We start from the raw sequence: 18,093 nt of genomic DNA on the forward strand, positions 1-18,093 counted from the left end.
TTTACAACTATTGTGCTAATTCCGAGTATTGCCCAATGCACAACCAAATGTAAAAGGTTTCGGGCTCTTTCCATTAAAAAAAATTCAGATTTCAAGCACACACTTTTTATTTTATGTGACAAAAATCTAATCAACCGTTCATTAAAGAGATTAGATTTCACTTTTGCACAACATTATCTAAATTTATATAAACTTTTACTGTATTTTCCGTTAGAAAAACATGTGTTGACAGCCTTACGTTTGCTGTTTAAATATCCCATCATTATCATATTTTGCAGAGAGATCATTTCGCACACCCCACTTCAATTCTGTTAGCTGATTATTGGTGTTGGATTGTCCGCTAAATATGATGATTACGCACAATCAAAATCTTGTATTGAGGATCGGAGTTTGGATTCCATTTTCTGTTTAAGGAGGAGAATGGTGGTGGGACTCCACGCTACCACACACTCCACCCAACACTGACTCCCCGTCTCGCGTTCTATCGTTCCTTTTTCTCTCTCATTAACCATTTCACTCTCCCCTCACTCTTCGCTCACTGCCTCGCCTCGCGCACACCATTACTTTTTGCCATCTTCCTTTTATTCTCTTGTTCTTTTCATCAAAAGAATCTCAAAACCCAGAAACCCTTCTGTTTTTTGAGTTTAACTTTCGAGCAATGCGGCCTTTCGATCTCCAATTTTGAACCTTTTTGGTAGTTCTCTGTGTTTCTTGAACGAATGCTTTGAGACATGGCTTTTAAAATGGGGGAAAACTTTCTGGCTTTGCTCTTCACGGTTATTCTCCTTTTTGGTGGTGTGTACTCTGTCTCACTTACTTCCTCACCTGCCAGTAAGTATTTTTCCTTTGCACATTTTGTTTGTATGGATATGCATTTCTATTGGGTTCTTTGAGCTTCTTTCGTTTGATCAGTTTTTTTTTTTTTTTTAAAAAAAAACATCTTTGAACCTTTTATTCTTTTACTGATTGGACAGGGATTGTTAATGGGTTTTTCTCAAATACATTTTCCATGGCGATGAAACGGGTTTTATCACTCAAGGTCACCACGAAAGCAGGTAAAGATGAATTATACGATGGATTGAAAATTTCGTGAAATATTGTATTTTGATGATTTTTTGTTCGTTAAATGCGAAAATCGGCATGATTTTATGGCGTTTCGCAGTGATATCAGGACGTCCAATGATGAAATTTGAGACTGGGTATAATGTGGAGACTGTCTTTGATGGCAGCAAGCTTGGCATTGAGCCTTATGCTGTTGAAGCATTATCTGATGGGGACCTTCTAATTTTGGATTCAGCTAATAGCAATCTTTATAAGATTTCCTCCTCTTTGTCCCTTTGTAAGTTTTTGAAATAGTTCATTTTTATTGTGATTTATTGGTTAAATCACTCGACCTAGTTGCGTATGTGTTGGTGCTTTCTTAGATCACGTGGTGCGGTTTTTGCCCTAGACTGTTCTACTTATATCGATATATTGATTTACCTGTTGTTTGAAATTGAATGGAATTTATACGTTCGTTCTAAATTGGAAGTTGAATTGCTGATGTTGTTAGTATGTTGGACTCTTGTCGCCATACTTTTGTTGACAATGATATGCCAAAATGGGTTAATTAGCTAAGTTTGGTTTGTCTACTGTTTTGAAATGGTTGCTTCTACTACATACTTTTGGTCTAGCCCTGAATAGGGCGTATTTCATTTTCTGGCTTGTAGTATGGTAGACGTCAGATGTGCGATAAGTTGGGGTTGTGAGATTGCTATAATGTATTAGAAGATCCTATTCTTTTTTTGGATCACATGATTTTTAACACAGCGTTGATTGCTAGGAATTCAACTCAAAAGTTTTGTCAACTGATTCCTGCCCTTCCCTTTTTAATATGTCCCCCCCCCCCCCCCCCCCCCCCCCCCTCACACCGACTAAATTTGCTAATATATATTTCAGACAGCCGGCCAAAGTTGGTTTCAGGGTCTGCTGATGGATACAATGGACACGTGGATGGTAAATTGAGGGAAGCAAAGATGAATCACCCGAAAGGGCTTACAGTTGATGACAGAGGAAATGTTTATGTTGCGGACACGGATAATATGGCAATCAGAAAGATTAGTGATACAGGTGATTCTTCTTGATTTTCCATTTAGCCTACATTGAAGGATGGTTGTGTGTATGGTTACATTTATTTATTGTTGCCTTGTTTTGGTGAGTGACCATAAACAATTGTAATGGCTTTATGGATTCCAATTGCGGTCATCTTGCTTTCTCTAGGGGTCACAACCATTGCTGGAGGCAAACGGGGTCGTGGTGGTGGACATGTAGATGGACAGAGTGAAGATGCAAAATTTTCAAATGATTTTGATGTGGTCTATATTGGGAGCAGTTGCTCTCTTCTCGTTATTGACCGTGGAAACAAGGCAATTCGTGAAATACAACTCCATTTTGATGATTGTGCTTATCAGTATGGAAGTGGTTTCCCCATAGGTAAGATACCTCAAACATTACTCGTTAATCTCAAGTATGTTCGTAAAGAAATTTATAAGATGGAATATCTGCAGGCATTGCGGTGCTTATAGCAGCTGGATTCTTTGGTTATATGCTAGCGTTGCTTCAATATAGGGTTGGATCTATTGTTTCTTCTCAAGACGTGAGTTGAATTTCATGACATATCTAGTTTCTAAAGGACGACTACTATTTTATCTTTAGCTGGTCAATTATCCATATCTTTTACCTTTTATTATTTGCATCAGGAAGTTGTGGAAGCACATGTTTCTCCCAACACATATCAGAATCCAATGAAATCTGTGAAACGGTCTCCACTAATTCCAACAGAAGATGATCAAGAAAAACAAGAAGAAAGCTTTCTGGGATCTATTGGGAGATTGGTTGCCCAAACTGGAGCATCTGCTGCAGAAATAATGGGAGGAGTGTTCACTGTGTTCCACAAGAAGTCATCAAAACATAATAGCCAAAATCGGTATTACCAACATCAAAAGTATTCAAATTCTTGGCCGTTGCAAGAGAGCTTTGTTATTCCAGATGAGGATGAGCCTCCTACCGTTGAAACTCGGACCCCTACTCCACGGAAAACCTATCCCTTCATGTCCAAAGATTCCGAGAAAATGCAACAGCTTCGCCAAGGCCGTGCTTTCTATAGTGAGTGGGACGGAGACCTTCAGCAGCAGCAGCAAACGAAGAAGCAGCAACATCATCATCAATACCATTCCTCTGCCCTACAAACTTACTACGAACAGAGCTTTGAGAATACCAATGAGATAGTTTTTGGGGCAGTGCAAGAGCAAGACAAACAGCAAGAAAACATGGTAATTAAGCCTCTCAACCATGGTTTTCCTGTTTATGATCATCGTAACATTCATTCTCGAGTCAGCCATGGGTATGGACATTGATCTTTAGTGCACATGCATTATGTTCTTTAATTTTTCAAGATTTCTTGTGGGTGGGATGTATTAAAAGTTTGGGGTATAGCTAGCTAGGTGCAAATTATTGTATTCCTACATCTTTGGAGATGGCATCTGTTTGCTAGACTAGGTTTCCTATTGTAAAATTCACCTTATATATCTATTGTAGCTATTGAAAAGAAATGTTATCAAACATATGTTTTTCGAAATGTGTTAGTTTTTCGAAATATGGGTTGGCTCCCTTAAAAACTGTTGTTCGTCCGCTGTTATGTCAAACAAAGGTTTCATGCTTTACTTTCTGGAATTAGCTTGATGTATCGGTTGCCGTTTAATAATGTGGGTGAATCAAGTGGTCTATATGTGTCATGGAAATGACTGTGCCCCTCTATAAGTTCCATGGACAAAGACAAACATCTGTTTCTTTTCTCAAATTCTTAAATATGATCAGCGGATCCAATGCTACTAAATAATTTGGTGGTGCGGCTATAGAGTAAAATCTATATGATCTGCAGCAAATTTATAACAGATCAAGACAATTGATACAGACATGTTCCAATAAAATATTGACACATTTCCTACGTTATCGACCATATTTCTTTAATTTTCTCGACATGTTAATCCTATCCACATTTGGATGTGATCAGTGTAAAAAATTACGGAACCATTGTTTGATTTCTGCTATCGTCTGTTTGAAATGGTATATCATAAAAACCAAAAGCCGTTGGTATATATTAATGATGATGATGCTGTAAAAATAGAAGTGCAAATCATTGAAAGCAAAAACTTGTTAAATGAAGAGCAGTCATGATTTCGTAATTTCAAGCTGACTATATTAATTTTTTCACGAGACTCGTGTCTTCTATGATTTGAAAATTTTATTTTTAAAGATATTTTATTTTTGTCATAATAACTTAAGAACTTATAATAATTTATTTTATTTTTACAGTGAAATAATGTATTTACTTGAGTCGACACAATATTTAGAAATTGCAAAATTGAAATAAGTTGAAGATAAAATGGGCAAGAATATGGGTAGGTGAGAGCTTACTTCATTATCCATTGGTTCTGTTGCAGTAGAGAGGTAAATAGTTTTGCTCTCTTATGTTTTGGCTGATTATATCCTTGCGAAACTCAAAACTTACATTATGTTTCAAATAAATTCCAAACATACTATTAATTCATTCTCCACTTTTACTATCTTAACCCTTTGAAGCTCCTTCCTGGAGAGCGACCCAAATGTAGAGCTGGGTTTTTGACCAAAAAAAAAAAAATAATTCCTTGCATGGAATGACAAATCAACCAAGATGATCTCATACCGCCCTACGTTCTGTTGCAACACTAGGAAAAACTTTAGAACACCGGTCTCTATTCGGTTTGAATCAATTCCGAATTTGTTCTAACCAACAAATCCATCTATATTCGATTTGAATCAATTCTGAGCTCGTTTGAGCCACTTGCCAATAGCTGTGCCACCAATACCCAACTTCCATAAAGTGCTACATGTGCCACTCCTTTCTGCAGATGTGGGGAAAACTACCCCAGGAGCAAAATATAGCTCCTGACTTTCCAAACGATTCTCTCAAATGACGAAGCCATACCTCTGTATTTATTCATTTGGCACCAGAGGAACCATGAAATCAATAATGCTATCTTTCTTGGACGTGCCCTTTGAGACGCCACCCAAAACCTCCTTCCACCTCTCCAAGAACCAAATCAAATCCTTGGTGCTAGCTACCACAATAATGTATAGAAAATAAGTCCCGGACTTTTTTTCTATATCGACTAAAAATAATAACACATGGGACAGTCACAAAATCGTTGCAACAGAAATAAATAGACATTGTAAAAATAAAATAAAATAAAAATAGATGCCAGCACTATGCCTGTGCTTTGATACTGGTATCAAGACACACCCAACCTCGAAATAAATGAGAGATTGGACAGAATAAGAAGCCTGAAGATTATGCTGGATAATTAAATTCCAAGCTGATTTAGTAGAGAATAAACCATTAGACAGGCATTTTAACAAACAAAGAATTGGTGTTGCAATGATATCTGATTCTATGCCACACATTTTGAAGAACGAATATAATAAATCTAAGTTTCACATTTAACTTGAAATGTTAGTGACTGTCTTGAGTCTTTTACAAATACCTCGATCAATGTAGATGTCACATGGGGGCAAAGAATCAACTAATCAACAAATATCAAATGTTTTTAATGAAACATTTTTTATATTATATCCCATGGTGTGAGCTTGGAGAAAATATAAAAAATTACAAAGAGAAATTAGTAAATGATGCAGTCAAAACATGGTGTATAGAAACAAAACTCAAAACATTTGTAATTTAGTTTCAAATCCTCTGAGCACTTTTTCATTCATATCATGAATTGTGAAGTTCAATTCGGGAATTAAGAAATAGAACATACATGCTTTCATGATCAAAATCGCTTTTCAATGCAATGTTATATATTCACTGTGAGCCTAAGCCAAAAGGCTCCAATTGAAATTCCAAATTACATGGCCAACTACTACTTACTAAATCTCAAGTCAAGATAATACAAAAAGATAAAAGGTCCTTCTATTCCTTCTATGATATACAATGCACAACAAATTATGAATACCTAAATAAGTTTTAGCAGCAATCACTTGCTTGTAAGTAAATTGCGTGGTATTCACTTGGTTGTTACCTCAAAAGGTCCAGTATACCCACCAGTTGATCAACTAAGCTCCTCTTTAGGAATATCCACTGAAGAAGCGTCCTCGAGGACAGGAAGGTCTTTGCGCATTAAATGCTTACGCCTTTGCAATGTCAACAAGGTAAGTATGCTATCTGTCTTAACAACACCGTAACCTGCTTTAGTATACATGTTGAATGGAGCTTCATCAATAATCCTGCAATGTAGATAGACCTCCCTTGAGGAACTCATTCTCGAAATAAGTTCCTCCCCCGCGTTCAATAGATGCCAGCCAATGCCCCTCCTGAATAATTTTTTATATGAAGATTCAGATAACACGAGAGTGATAAAAGTATTAGTTGCTTTTTTTTTTTCCTAAGAAGCATCATCTACCACATTTCAAATAAAAACTTATAGATCGAATTTAAGCAAGATAAAAATGGAAACTTTATGGATGGATTAAGCCTGACTCTCTAGGCATACTGGTGATGGTCACAGTATGAGCTTAAGCTTATAGGTAACCTATCTTATGTTGCCTTTGGAAATATCGGAACCTTTTCTCCATAATATGTGAGTCAAATCCATGGATAAAGAAGATAGCTCACCAATTCAACCTATGACATTTATTTCAGATCAAAATATTCTAAATGAACTTCTGAACTAAAGGGGTATCTGATCACATTCACACACTTCACCTCTACACATTATGTACATACACTGTAAGAACATTTCATGATTTCATTAGAGGGGACGAAATTAGGTTTTCCCCTACTGGAGCTCTACAATGGAATTCACAGTTTCACATGCAACACATAAACTCATTCATTTTCGTTCTTGCTAGTACTTTTCTCATAAAAAGAAACTCTTCCAAATCGAACAGCTAAATCCAGACACCAGGATATAACACTTGCAAAATTAGTCAAAGTTTCACCCACACCAGATCAAGAAACAGAGCGAATCATTTGAAGTAACAGGCTAGGAAAACACCTTCGAAGCGGATTCCTCACTGCCATATTACAAATATATGGCGAGTTCTTGGGAGGAGTAGGCGAAGGAGGACTAGCATTGTAGCCCTTTTCATCAAAAGTCAATTCCACAGTCCCAGCCAGTTCAAAATCATCTTCCCCATTTTCCCTATAAACTCCGAGAAGCGTTGCGCAGTGAGGCATCGTTTCCCTCCTCTCAATCAAGTAATTCTTCACCAAAAACCCAAGTAATTTCGCATACCCGTTAGGAATCAGTATCGACTCTGCAAAAGACTCGGACAACAAAGTCGCGGTGATGTCCATTTCTTCTTCCCTCATTACACGAACCCAAAGAAACCCAGATTCCAATTGCTGGTGGTAGCTGTAATTTCCGAGAAATTCAAGACTTTCGAGCTCTTTATTTGTCAGGAAACGACCTGTTTGAAGTGGGTTCTGTACCGATGCTGCAGGAGATGGAGAAGAAGAAGATGAGTGGGATGCTGATAGGGATAGCGAAACATTGCAGCGGCTGTAATTGGAGAAGCTTAGAAAAGGTTGTATTGGATAATTGTGGTTTTCCGCGGAGGGGTTGTGGAGGTAGCGGCGGAGATGGCGCCGGGGGTGGTAGTTTAGAGGAATCGATACAGATACTGTAGTTACCATTGCCGTAGTTGAAGCTCAGATATTAGGAAAGTTCAAGTTTCGTCGATCATTGAACTCAGATTGATAATTTACATGCTCAAGTCATATAATAAAAAATCACGTATAAGACAATGCGAATGGCAATCATAATAATAAATATGACATAAATAAAAAACAATAAAAAAATATAGTGTAATAAATCGTAATGAGTTCAAAGTTTTTCTAGTTTGATAAAATCTTGTCATCATTTTCAATTAAGATTTGTGTATTTCCTTTGGTATAGCCAATTAATTTATTTTTGTTTTTGTTGGCTTGAGACTTGTCCTAGGATTGTGTTTGATTTTTTTTGTTTCATAAAAGTAGCAATTTTGACATCATCTTCAATCTGAATCTGTGTATTTGTTGTATTGTCATCGTCCATATTTCAAGTCTCAATTATTTTTTTGCTATGAGATTTGATGGCTTGAACTTATTTTGTTGCACTCCTACTTTCGTGGATGTGATTTGAGACTATTTTTGTATAACTATCTTATTTCTTGAGGTTTTGAAAGAGTTCTGAAATCTTTTAAATATAATAAAATAAGTTGCATTGTTAGTTTAAGTCTTTTTAGTAAATTTGAAAAGAAAATTGTATTTTTTACTTTTTTGGCATTTCAAGAACCATATAGTATGGACTGAACCTAGTTCTGACCCCTCTCTTGATTGATTAGCATGGAGTACGAATCTTTCTGGGCTCGACTAATATTTGCAGACAGTTGTCCAAAACATTCCATTTTAATATCTTTTTATATATTTTCACTCTGAAAAATAAAAATAGAAAATGACAGCAAAATATATAACATGGAGTGATAAAAATTAAAAATGAAGAGAAAAAGAAAAAAAAAAGACGAAAACATGAGGTGCGTTGTAGTCATATTTGAAGAACAAATTAAAACATGCTGCTACTGCATGATATATATATCTACTGCATAAATTTTCAAATCAATTTAGACACATAATTTTTCACAAATATTCGATAACAAATATTATTTTACATTTTATATATCATTTCAAACAATTGCGGTTTAATTTATCCAATTTTTTTCTTGTTCGATTTTTGAATAATTCAATATCTTTTTCATCTTTTTTATTTTTCTTATTTCTTTGTTTGATTAAATTCAGCAATCTCATCATCATAACTGATATATATTTTTTTCATCATCAAATCTGACGTTGATTAATCTCTTCGATACTTGTCTTATTTTTTTTATATGGTATTCTTATTTCGTTTAGGGTTCGAGTCTTATTTCATTCTTATGGAGTAGTTCACCGTTAGAGTCTTATTTCATTTTATTCCTTTTTTTTTTAAGGGAAAATTGCAATTTTTGTTCCCGTTTTGATGGTCATGCACTTGATAAAATTCTTGAATCGGTTCATCTAGTGTGTTTGCTAAATTCTTGTTTTAATATTGGGTTTTTTCTTAATGCAGCTGAGGCCATACTGCTTGGTTTCCAGCACTACATTGTGATGCTTGGTACTACGGTTCTCATACCTTCCTCTCTGGCTCCTCAAATGGGCGGAAAAAGGCAAAAGATTTTATTCACTAAAAAGGGCTCAATTTTGAATTGTTTTCAAGAACTAACATGATTTCTTGATTTTAACTAAAATAATGGTTCCTTGGTTAGGAATATAAGGCTCAAATGATTCAGACACTACAATTTGTTGCTGGTTTGACAACGCTAGCTCAGACATTACTCGGGACTCGACTGCCCGCTGTGATCGGAGGTTCTTATACATATATCCCCGCAACATTGTCAAATTGTCTTGGCTGGTCGATATAGTGAAGTTTTGGAACCTGAAGAGGTTGTCAATGAGCCCTCCAGTCGTTTTCAGCCTTTGCAAGAGAGTCGTATTTGCTAGTTTGATACGGTAATTGGTGTTATGTGTAGAGATTCAAGAGGATTATGAGAGGAATTCAGAGGCTATGATCGTGGCTTCCACTCTTCAGATTGTTATCGGCTTCAGCGGCCTTTGGAGAAACGTGACTAGGTGTTGTATCTATCTTTCTATTTGAAATGCATTATCATGAAAAAGGGGTATTAAAATCAAGAATCATATTTTTTATTAGAAGTTACTAAATCAGTTTCCTTTCATGTGCAAAATACTGGTTCTTGAGTCCACTTTCTACAGTCCCATGGGTAGCCCTCCATGGATTTGGGCTTTATGAGCTTGGTTTTCCCCTGGTGACAATTAAAGGGTTCTTTTAAAAATGAAATCAAGTGTTTCAAATTCAAGCTAATTTCCAAATATCACCGTTTGATACTTCCCTAAACGTGAAGTGTTCCCTGCTTTTTTACATTTCCAGGTAGCAAAATGTGTGGAGATTGGACTGCCTCAGCTTATCATACTAGTGATATTTTCACAAGTGAGTTTCACTGCATATTGCCGCCACTCTCTCCATGTTCGGGGCTTCTAATAATATAATTTGCTGAATGGCTTTTGCAGTACTTACCTCATCTAGTGAAAGGTGGAGAACACATCTTCACTCGTTTTTCTGTGCTATTCTCGGTCATTTTAGTGTGGATTTATGCTCATTTACTCACGTTGGTGGAGTGTACAAGAATGCTGCACAAAAAAATCCATTAAGCTTTAGAACTGACTGCCGGAATCACAAGTGCTGCTCCTTGGTAAGGCTCGTTGTGTTGTTTTTCATAACCGGGTAAAATTTCACCTTTTGTACCATGGTTCTTGATTGAAGAAAAATATGACAGCCATGAGACATGGGCTAGAAGTACATAATATTCTCAGATTCTTGGAGCTTGTAACTTCTAGTGATAAATTCACCTTTTATAGGATCAGAGTTCTGTATCCATTTCAATGGGGAGCTCCTACTTTTCATGCTGGAGTAGCATTCGCCAATTCTTGACAAAATATAGGCACCTCAACAAGGGTAACAAATGAAGTCGCCATCGCGACTTCATTTGTTACCCTTGTTGAGGTGCCTATATTTTGTCAAGAATCCTATAAACATAATAATTCAATGGATCATTGCATGTTTCTGTTGGTTTTATTTTGGTAAGGCTGTTTCAATCTAACTAGAACCAATGCGACTTCATTTGTTACCCTTGTTGAGGTGCCTATATTTTGTCAAGAATCCTATAAACATAATAATTCAATGGATCATTGCATGTTTCTGTTGGTTTTATTTTGGTAAGGCTGTTTCAATCTAACTAGAACCTGTGAAGTTGCATAAACTCGACTTGGACTTGACTCATTTACACCCCATGTTGTAGCAATGCTCGTGGTACTGTAATAATCGTTGACATTTCTTTTGCTCCAACAATTGGCAGTCCACTGGTGCTTTCATTGCTGTGTCAAGGTATGCTAGTGCAACTCCTATGCCGCATTCTGTTCTTAGCCGAGGCGTTGGCTGGCAGGTAATTGAGCTTAAAGTCATTTACTTGCATTCATAGACACGACCAAAAACATCACGAGAATGTGAATCTTGAATTCTAATTCTTATGTCATTTGATTAATTCTGGTAACAAAATTACAAGTTGTTCAGTTTGATTTCAGGGTGTAGACATGTTGCTTTCTGGAATTTACGGAACCGGAAGCGGATCATCTGTTTCTATGTATGATTCTTTGTTTCCTTCCCCTGGTTTAGCAAAAACTTCACTTGTAAACTCTCATACTGGACAGTGAAAATGTCGGTTTGCTCAGGTTGACACGAGTTGGAAGCCGAAGGGTTGTACAAATTTCTGCAGTTTTTATGATATTTTTTGCAATATTAGGCAAATAAAAGGATAACTTTTTTTTCATTTCAAATATAAACTAGCTAGAAACTTCTCTATGACGTTTAAATACTAACTTTGGTGCAATTCAGGCAAATTTGAAGCTGTCTTTGCTTCAATCCCAGCTCCAATCGTTGCTGCATTGTATTGCATTCTGTTTGCCTATGTTGGTGTGCATGATCATTCAAAGTTTATTTATAGTTTTTGTTATGGAATGGAAGTCACATGTAAAGTCTCGTGAATTTGCTTTTGGACTTTATCCAAAACATCTCGTACACGTTCTATTTTATTATTCCATAATCTTCCTCTTGCTCTTACTTTGGTTGCATTCTCAACACTTTTCAATATATCTCACATGAATTAGCCCATTGAAATTAAAGAACTGAAAACTATGAATGTAAACGCAGGGGTAGGAGGTCTAGGTTTCCTGCAATTCTGTAACATGACCTTGCATTCTCAATCTTCATGGGATTATCGGTACCGCAATATTTCAACGAGTACCGAACTGTGAAAGGCTATGGGCCAATCCATTCCTCAGCCTAATGCACGGAGCACATAATATAAAATTTCTGAATAACATGAACACAAGAATTTGATCATTGGCTCCTACTACCAGTATAACGATATGATCAACGTTCCTTTCTCTTCCGAACCATTCCTTGCTGAAGTTTTGGTGCTGATTTTGGATGTCACGTTGACTCCGAAAGACAGCACGACGAGGAAAGATAGAGGCATGCATTGGTGGGATAAGTTCCATTCAAATAAAACCGATACAAGAAGCGATGAGTTCTATTCCTTGCCTTGCAATCTCAACAAGTTTTTCTTGGTTGGTTTTTTAAGGACTTGATGTGTGTTTCGTTTGGCAGCGACACTTGCTTCATTTTGTTAACAAATTTGATACTCACGAGAAATTTAGTGTCCGATTCTGGCAAATATCACTAGTTCAGACGCATGTTCGTAATTGTCCTGAACCTGAAATCATAAATAAGACCGTTAGAAGGGGGACGGGAGGATGTCTCGGCGTAGCCCCTCCGATGCTCAAGTCAGAAACTGAGGATATAAGGTGAGAGCAGCTAAGAGTGCTGCTGAAAATAATATAGTAAATAAATAAATCAAACACTCAAACCTGATATTTATAATAGAATACATGAGCCCTTAATGGGTATGTCTTCCATTTGGGCTAGGGATGGGCCAAGGGTAGTGGGTCATTCATGGATATCAAAATCATATATGTCACTTAGGAACAAAGAACACCCAATTATTTCATATTTGCTTCTTGGAATGCTCTATCCCTCTACGGTACTCCAATATTGTTCAAATGGCTCAAACATTCTATGGTCCTTAAAACTGTTGTTTACTTCAAATAATTACTTCACCCATTTAATTATTAACATCCCATGAATAACAATATAAAAAATATATATTATATTTGTAATATAATTAACTAATTCAACTCATATAATATATAAAATTAAACATAAAAAAATTAAGCCAAGTGAATCTCATGCTAATCCATGAAATAAAGTAATTCACGTGTCAGTAACACTTTTGTCTATAGGCAAAAATACAAATTTCACATGGACAATGGGGGTCCAAAATCACATAATGGGAAAAGGATAAAAAAAGGTAGGTTTTTTGTGAGACGGTCTCACGAATATTTATCTGTTAGACAGGTCAATCTTATCGATATTCACAATAAAAAATAATACTCTTAGCATATAAAGTAATACTTTTTCATGAATGACCCAAATAAGAGATCTGATTCACAAAATACGACATGTGAGACCGTCTAACACAAATTTTTGACGATTTTTTTTTTAAAAAAGGAACAACTATTTTACATGAGATGACACTATGCCCACCACTTCTTTTTTTAAAAAATTTATCCCAATTATCATACTTTAGTGTCTCCATATATTCAAGCAAACTTGCGTAAAATCATCTCCATTCTTTGGCAGGCAAGAAGACCACCTCGTGCACGTGTCGTCTCGTGATTGGTTTGTTCCTCAAACAATGTCCTACCTAACAAATACGTTTGATATAAAACATTTAAAATTTTAGTCGTCACCGAGACTTTCACATTGATTTAATCAAATTTATTTTTTCATGTTATATTAGATAAACAATTACAAATTTTTTGGCTTCATCCAAAAATAAAATAAAACAAAATAAATTATTTGCATGGAATTGAGAGATCCCATCAGGTTATGAAAAGCGTAAAATAAAGTGAGAATTATGAGTGGGGTGAAGTGTTGAAAAGGTTGTCGACTGGTCTCGGACTTTTTACCCTTTTGCGTACGTGTTGTTACTAATCGACTACCTACGTTTTACAATTATTCAACTCTATATTTTTCATCTTCCTAATTTTTTTTAAAAAAAATCTTGATGGAAACAAAATATTTCATATTAATGTGTGTAACGTCACATAATCACTTTCATGAAAAAAAATTTCTCGAGTTTTCTTAGTTCTTCAAAATCAATGAACTAACAAAATATCCCCGGTTCATTTTCAGTATGAAAATCGCTTGCGAATTAGTCCTGATATGAAACCTACACATTAACAACTACATTTTTTTAGCAAGGTTCTTGTTAGTTAAAACAATGTTAATAAAAGAAACAAAACAATTAATAAGTTTGCAAGCACATTCTTGTAAATTACAAGCATGAGTTACAGGCGCGGACTCGAGATTTTTGTCGAGAGGACGATCGAGATGACACTGATAATATTAATTTATTAATTGAATTCATAAGGAAATATCCTTTCATTTATTTTATGAATATAGATTGTTTTAAATAAAAAATATAATTTAAATTGGCAATGGCATGAAGCTCCATGGCATGTGCAAGCTTCAAAGATATGGCCACTAGATTAGAATGTTTTCTCACCAATAAAACATTTGTTCAACTTCTGGTAAAGTCTGTCCCCCACATTGTACAGATCCATATAGCAAATTTGATTTTTTAAATTATTTCCCATTTTAAAGCTGTCCCAACAGTAGAAAACTGAGGCTCTCAGCATTTAATATAATAATTGATAAGTTAAAATAATTGCATTTATCTTTTAATATTCAATTATTTATTTCTAGATAAAAACTTGCCTGAGATAGTCTCACGGGTCGTATTTTGTGAGACGTATATCTTATTTTGTTCATCCATGAAAAAATATTATTTTTTATGCTAAGAGTATTACTTTTTATTGTGAATATCGGTAGAGTTGACCCGTCTCAAAGATAAAAATTCGTAAAACCGTCTCCCAATGATTTTATAATTTAGCCCATATTCTCAAAACTTAATGAAAATGAAGTAGTCCATTTCATCATTTAATGTTTTGGAACTAATATCCCAACATGTCACATGTCTTTACAATGTTGATTTGACTGTCATTTAATTATAAATTGTTCTCATATACATAGTTCAAGAATTTCTTCATAGTTTCAACTAGCTAGGGTTTCCTATAGTTTAGATCAAATATCTTCGACTGGTCGATCGTAGACAAAACCTAATGAATTATTTCACGAAATCCGAATATTTTCGATCCAAGAATTTCGCGTTTTCAGTTTTAAATATTTGATCCGTTTTACATATAAAAAAAACTACATTGTTTTTTCATATGGCCAAAGTATATATTAAATTTCTCATGTTTAGTTTTTTTTTTTTTCTCCTCGTTTCTTTTATCGATCTACTCATCTCATTAAATACATGAACTGCTTACAATAATTTAAAACACTAGTTAAATAATAGTAAAATGATTTTTTTATAAAATTTACTTTCCAATAATTTTCTTAATATGTGTAAATATATATATAAACCTATACATATATGAGACATGGTAAGTAGAACATAGTTAAGATATTCATATTTCCATAATCTTTAAAATCCAAAAAAAAAAATGGATGGACCCCATAATTAATGAAATATATTACTATTCTATTTGTTCATGGCCTGCACAAATGTTTAGACCGATTCACTTTATTAGGAAAATAATAATAATAATAATAATAATAATAATAACATATAAATTATAAAAAGTATAGATTGCAACATGAATTTTAAATTTTAAAATATATTATATTATATTAATTATTTATTTATTTTCCTTAATTAATTGCCGTCTCTTCAGAGAACCAATGCATTAGTTCACAGATGATCGTGACAACACAACCCTCCAAGATCGTAGATTTTGACGGCAAGCCACGTGGCACTGCCACCAGAATTTCAGCAACAAAATGCCGCCTCAAAATAAAAAAAATAATAAATCAGATCGTCTGCAAAATTAATCTTTAACACCAAATACGATGTTTTGTAAATAACAATCCTCGAAAAATCCGAACCGACGACACAACAATTTTGATATTAAAAAAGACGTAATTTTAAATTACAAATAAAATTTACTAAAAAAAATTAAATAGGAAATGTCACGTTTTCACAGTTTTTTTTTTTAAAAAAAACATAATACTTCAGTATTTATTCTATCAAATAATTGTATTATATATATATACAGTTTTGTTATATTGAATGTTTATGAGTAGGTCTCTTGTGAGATAGTCTCATGAATCTTTATCTGTGAGACACGTCAATCCATACAGATATTCACAATAAAAAGTAATACTATTAACATGAAAAATAATATTTTTCATGATGACTCAAATAAGAGATCTGTCTCACAAAATATGACCCGTGAGACTGTCTCACACGAGTTTTTACCTTATGTATATTTATATAAATATCGATCAGGGTGTCACTCATCTATTAAATATGAAATTTTTCTATTTTTATGGCATACAAATGTAATAATATATCATATATGTGTTGTTTTTAAAAGACTACAATCTTTAAATTCTCTATATTTTTAATCGACAGCTAAAACGTCATTCTTAACAATATTGTCATATATGTATTATTTTTATTTATACATTATAATTGAAATTATTATCCAAAATTATAAAAGTCAAAGTGGCTCTGCAAATATAACAATTTTTTTTAGAATGTTAATAAAGAAATATTATGCTAACGAGGAGAAAAAGAAAAAAAATATATATATAATTTTTGAATATTTCATATATTAATTAAAGTATATACACCACCACTAAAGAAATTACTAGCCAAATAATGTCGTTATCAAGCATATTTCTAATGAGGAAACACTATATTTTACTGCATGGTTGTGTGGGTACTCTCCTTTCTTTCTTGTGTCTAATTCCCTTATCTATCTCCTTCATCTTCTTCACGAACATTGTTGAATCTGTACTAAATAAATTTTTCATTTATCAGACGAAAAAGAAAAGATGGGAAATTGCCAAGCAGTTGATGCAGCAGCACTAGTGATACAGCATCCAAATGGAAAGCTTGAGAGGATGTATTGGCAGATTACCGCAAATGAGGTGATGAAAGTGAATCCGGGACATTATGTATCTCTCATAATTCCGTTGCCGGCCTCCGGCGACGAGAGCTCCGGTGACGGCGGCAGGACCGTGAGGTTCACTCGAGTGAAGCTTCTCCGGCCGAGCGACACTCTGGTTCTTGGCCGGGCTTATCGCCTTGTCACCACTCAAGGTCCGTTTTTCCAAGCCATGTTGTACTCGTGGTGATGATTTATGCTATGTTTTGCACAGATGAGATTTGGATATCAATTTCTTGGTGATTTGTTGCAGAGGTTATGAAAGTTCTTAGAGCGAAGAAGCATGCAAAGATGAAGAAAAACCAGTCGGATTCCGGTGAAAACATGCTGGTGGCCGAGAACACCGGTTCCGAGATTCTAGCGGAAAACTCGGGACTGGAGAAGAATGATCATCAGGTAATCCTTCGCTATTTTGGATTTTAATCGATTCTGTTTCATGAAATCGCAAAATTTTAGAGGCAAAAAAAAGTTGGCAATATACGAATTTTTGTGTCAGCACTTGTGGCCTACAATCTGACATTACGATCAGAGCTAAATATATGATTAAATATTAATATGTAACCGTTTAAGTTCAAATATTAAATTAAAAGCTATTATCTGAATCAAATCTTGTTCTGAAATCGACAACTCAAATCGATACTATTTGTTTATCTTTGAAAGAAACTAATGAAAGCCACATATAAAATCAGACACAGGGCAAAAGACTGGACAAACACCGGCAGAGGACGGCAAATTCAACCGCGGGACGGCCCAAATCGTGGCGGCCATCGTTGCAAAGCATTTCAGAGTCTGCGAGCTGATGATCAGTAATGGAATATGGTGATGGGAACGTTTTCTGCACGCCATCAATTACCACTTGTTTGAGTACTAATGTCTTTGTATAGGTTAATAGAATAGGGTAGCAAAAATAGACAATTTCTTGACTAATGCAGTAATCTCATCACATTTTACTTCTAGCTTCTTGAATAATTGAAGGTAACTAAGGTAAATAAAGATATTAGACAAAAACAAGTCGTCGTCGGGTAGCTTTGGAACCTATGGGAAAGAAAGATATGTTTATGGTAGAGTATGCACCCTGTCTATATAGGGAAAAACTTTTGTGAGATGGTCTCACGAGTCATATTTTGTGAGACGTATCTTTTATTTGGGTCATCCATGAAAAAGTATTATTTTTAATGTAAGAGTATTATTTTTTATTGTGAATATAGGTAAAGTTCACTCGTCTCACA

At 34.8% G+C, this 18,093-nt stretch overlaps 3 protein-coding genes and 1 pseudogene across 7 annotated transcripts; 3 read left to right on the forward strand and 1 right to left on the reverse strand.

Moving 5' to 3' along the window:
• The first annotated feature begins 273 nt into the window (after positions 1–273).
• Positions 274–3,600, forward strand: LOC142525133 (uncharacterized). The gene is made up of 7 exons (XM_075629305.1): positions 274–831; positions 975–1,055; positions 1,163–1,339; positions 1,939–2,109; positions 2,260–2,472; positions 2,547–2,635; positions 2,739–3,600. Exons 1-7 carry the CDS (start codon positions 732–734, stop codon positions 3,393–3,395), a joined length of 1,488 nt encoding a protein of 495 aa, XP_075485420.1. The 5' UTR covers positions 274–731; the 3' UTR covers positions 3,396–3,600.
• Positions 3,601–4,572: 972 nt separating this feature from the next.
• Positions 4,573–7,799, reverse strand: LOC142525153 (GCN5-related N-acetyltransferase 5, chloroplastic). Of its 4 annotated transcripts, none has more exons than XM_075629330.1 (3): positions 7,074–7,798; positions 6,099–6,390; positions 4,573–5,134 (listed from the first exon to the last, which is right to left on the reverse strand). In XM_075629330.1, the coding sequence occupies exons 1-2, from the start codon at positions 7,712–7,714 to the stop codon at positions 6,129–6,131; spliced, it is 903 nt and encodes a 300-aa protein (XP_075485445.1). In that variant the 5' UTR covers positions 7,715–7,798; the 3' UTR covers positions 4,573–5,134; positions 6,099–6,128. The 4 variants fall into 4 exon arrangements, with proteins under 4 accessions (XP_075485445.1, XP_075485444.1, XP_075485446.1 ...); XM_075629329.1 differs by lacking the exon at positions 4,573–5,134 and adding an exon at positions 5,171–5,189; XM_075629331.1 differs by lacking the exon at positions 4,573–5,134 and having other exon boundaries at positions 5,686–6,390; positions 7,074–7,220; positions 7,314–7,799.
• Positions 7,800–9,085: 1,286 nt separating this feature from the next.
• On the forward strand, positions 9,086–11,783 carry LOC142524612 (nucleobase-ascorbate transporter 7-like; annotated as a pseudogene).
• Positions 11,784–16,611: 4,828 nt separating this feature from the next.
• Positions 16,612–17,820, forward strand: LOC142524526 (uncharacterized). Of its 2 annotated transcripts, none has more exons than XM_075628553.1 (3): positions 16,612–17,019; positions 17,118–17,260; positions 17,560–17,820. In XM_075628553.1, exons 1-3 carry the CDS (start codon positions 16,752–16,754, stop codon positions 17,662–17,664), a joined length of 516 nt encoding a protein of 171 aa, XP_075484668.1. In that variant the 5' UTR covers positions 16,612–16,751; the 3' UTR covers positions 17,665–17,820. The 2 variants fall into 2 exon arrangements, with proteins under 2 accessions (XP_075484668.1, XP_075484666.1); XM_075628551.1 differs by having other exon boundaries at positions 16,615–17,019; positions 17,554–17,820.
• The last annotated feature ends 273 nt before the right edge of the window (positions 17,821–18,093 follow it).

This window comes from Primulina tabacum, chromosome 14 (assembly GCF_025594145.1).
Source record: "Primulina tabacum isolate GXHZ01 chromosome 14, ASM2559414v2, whole genome shotgun sequence".
NCBI lineage: Eukaryota > Viridiplantae > Streptophyta > Magnoliopsida > Lamiales > Gesneriaceae > Primulina > Primulina tabacum.

What these genes read in the sequence shown, in the direction of transcription:
- LOC142525133 (XM_075629305.1), top strand. Translation starts at nt 732, where the DNA reads ATGGCTTTTAAAATGGGGGAAAACTTTCTGGCTTTGCTCTTCACGGTT. An exon ending in CAAGGTCACCACGAAAGCAG is followed by an intron (nt 1,056 to 1,162) that starts GTAAAGATGAAT and finishes GGCGTTTCGCAG; the next exon opens with TGATATCAGGACGTCCAATG. An exon ending in CTATTGTTTCTTCTCAAGAC is followed by an intron (nt 2,636 to 2,738) that starts GTGAGTTGAATT and finishes TATTTGCATCAG; the next exon opens with GAAGTTGTGGAAGCACATGT.
- LOC142525153 (XM_075629330.1), bottom strand. Translation starts at nt 7,714, where the DNA reads ATGGTAACTACAGTATCTGTATCGATTCCTCTAAACTACCACCCCCGG. An exon ending in GTGAGGAATCCGCTTCGAAG is followed by an intron (nt 6,391 to 7,073) that starts GTGTTTTCCTAG and finishes AAAATTATTCAG; the next exon opens with GAGGGGCATTGGCTGGCATC.
- LOC142524526 (XM_075628551.1), top strand. Translation starts at nt 16,752, where the DNA reads ATGGGAAATTGCCAAGCAGTTGATGCAGCAGCACTAGTGATACAGCAT. An exon ending in TCGCCTTGTCACCACTCAAG is followed by an intron (nt 17,020 to 17,117) that starts GTCCGTTTTTCC and finishes GATTTGTTGCAG; the next exon opens with AGGTTATGAAAGTTCTTAGA. An exon ending in TGGAGAAGAATGATCATCAG is followed by an intron (nt 17,261 to 17,553) that starts GTAATCCTTCGC and finishes ATATAAAATCAG; the next exon opens with ACACAGGGCAAAAGACTGGA.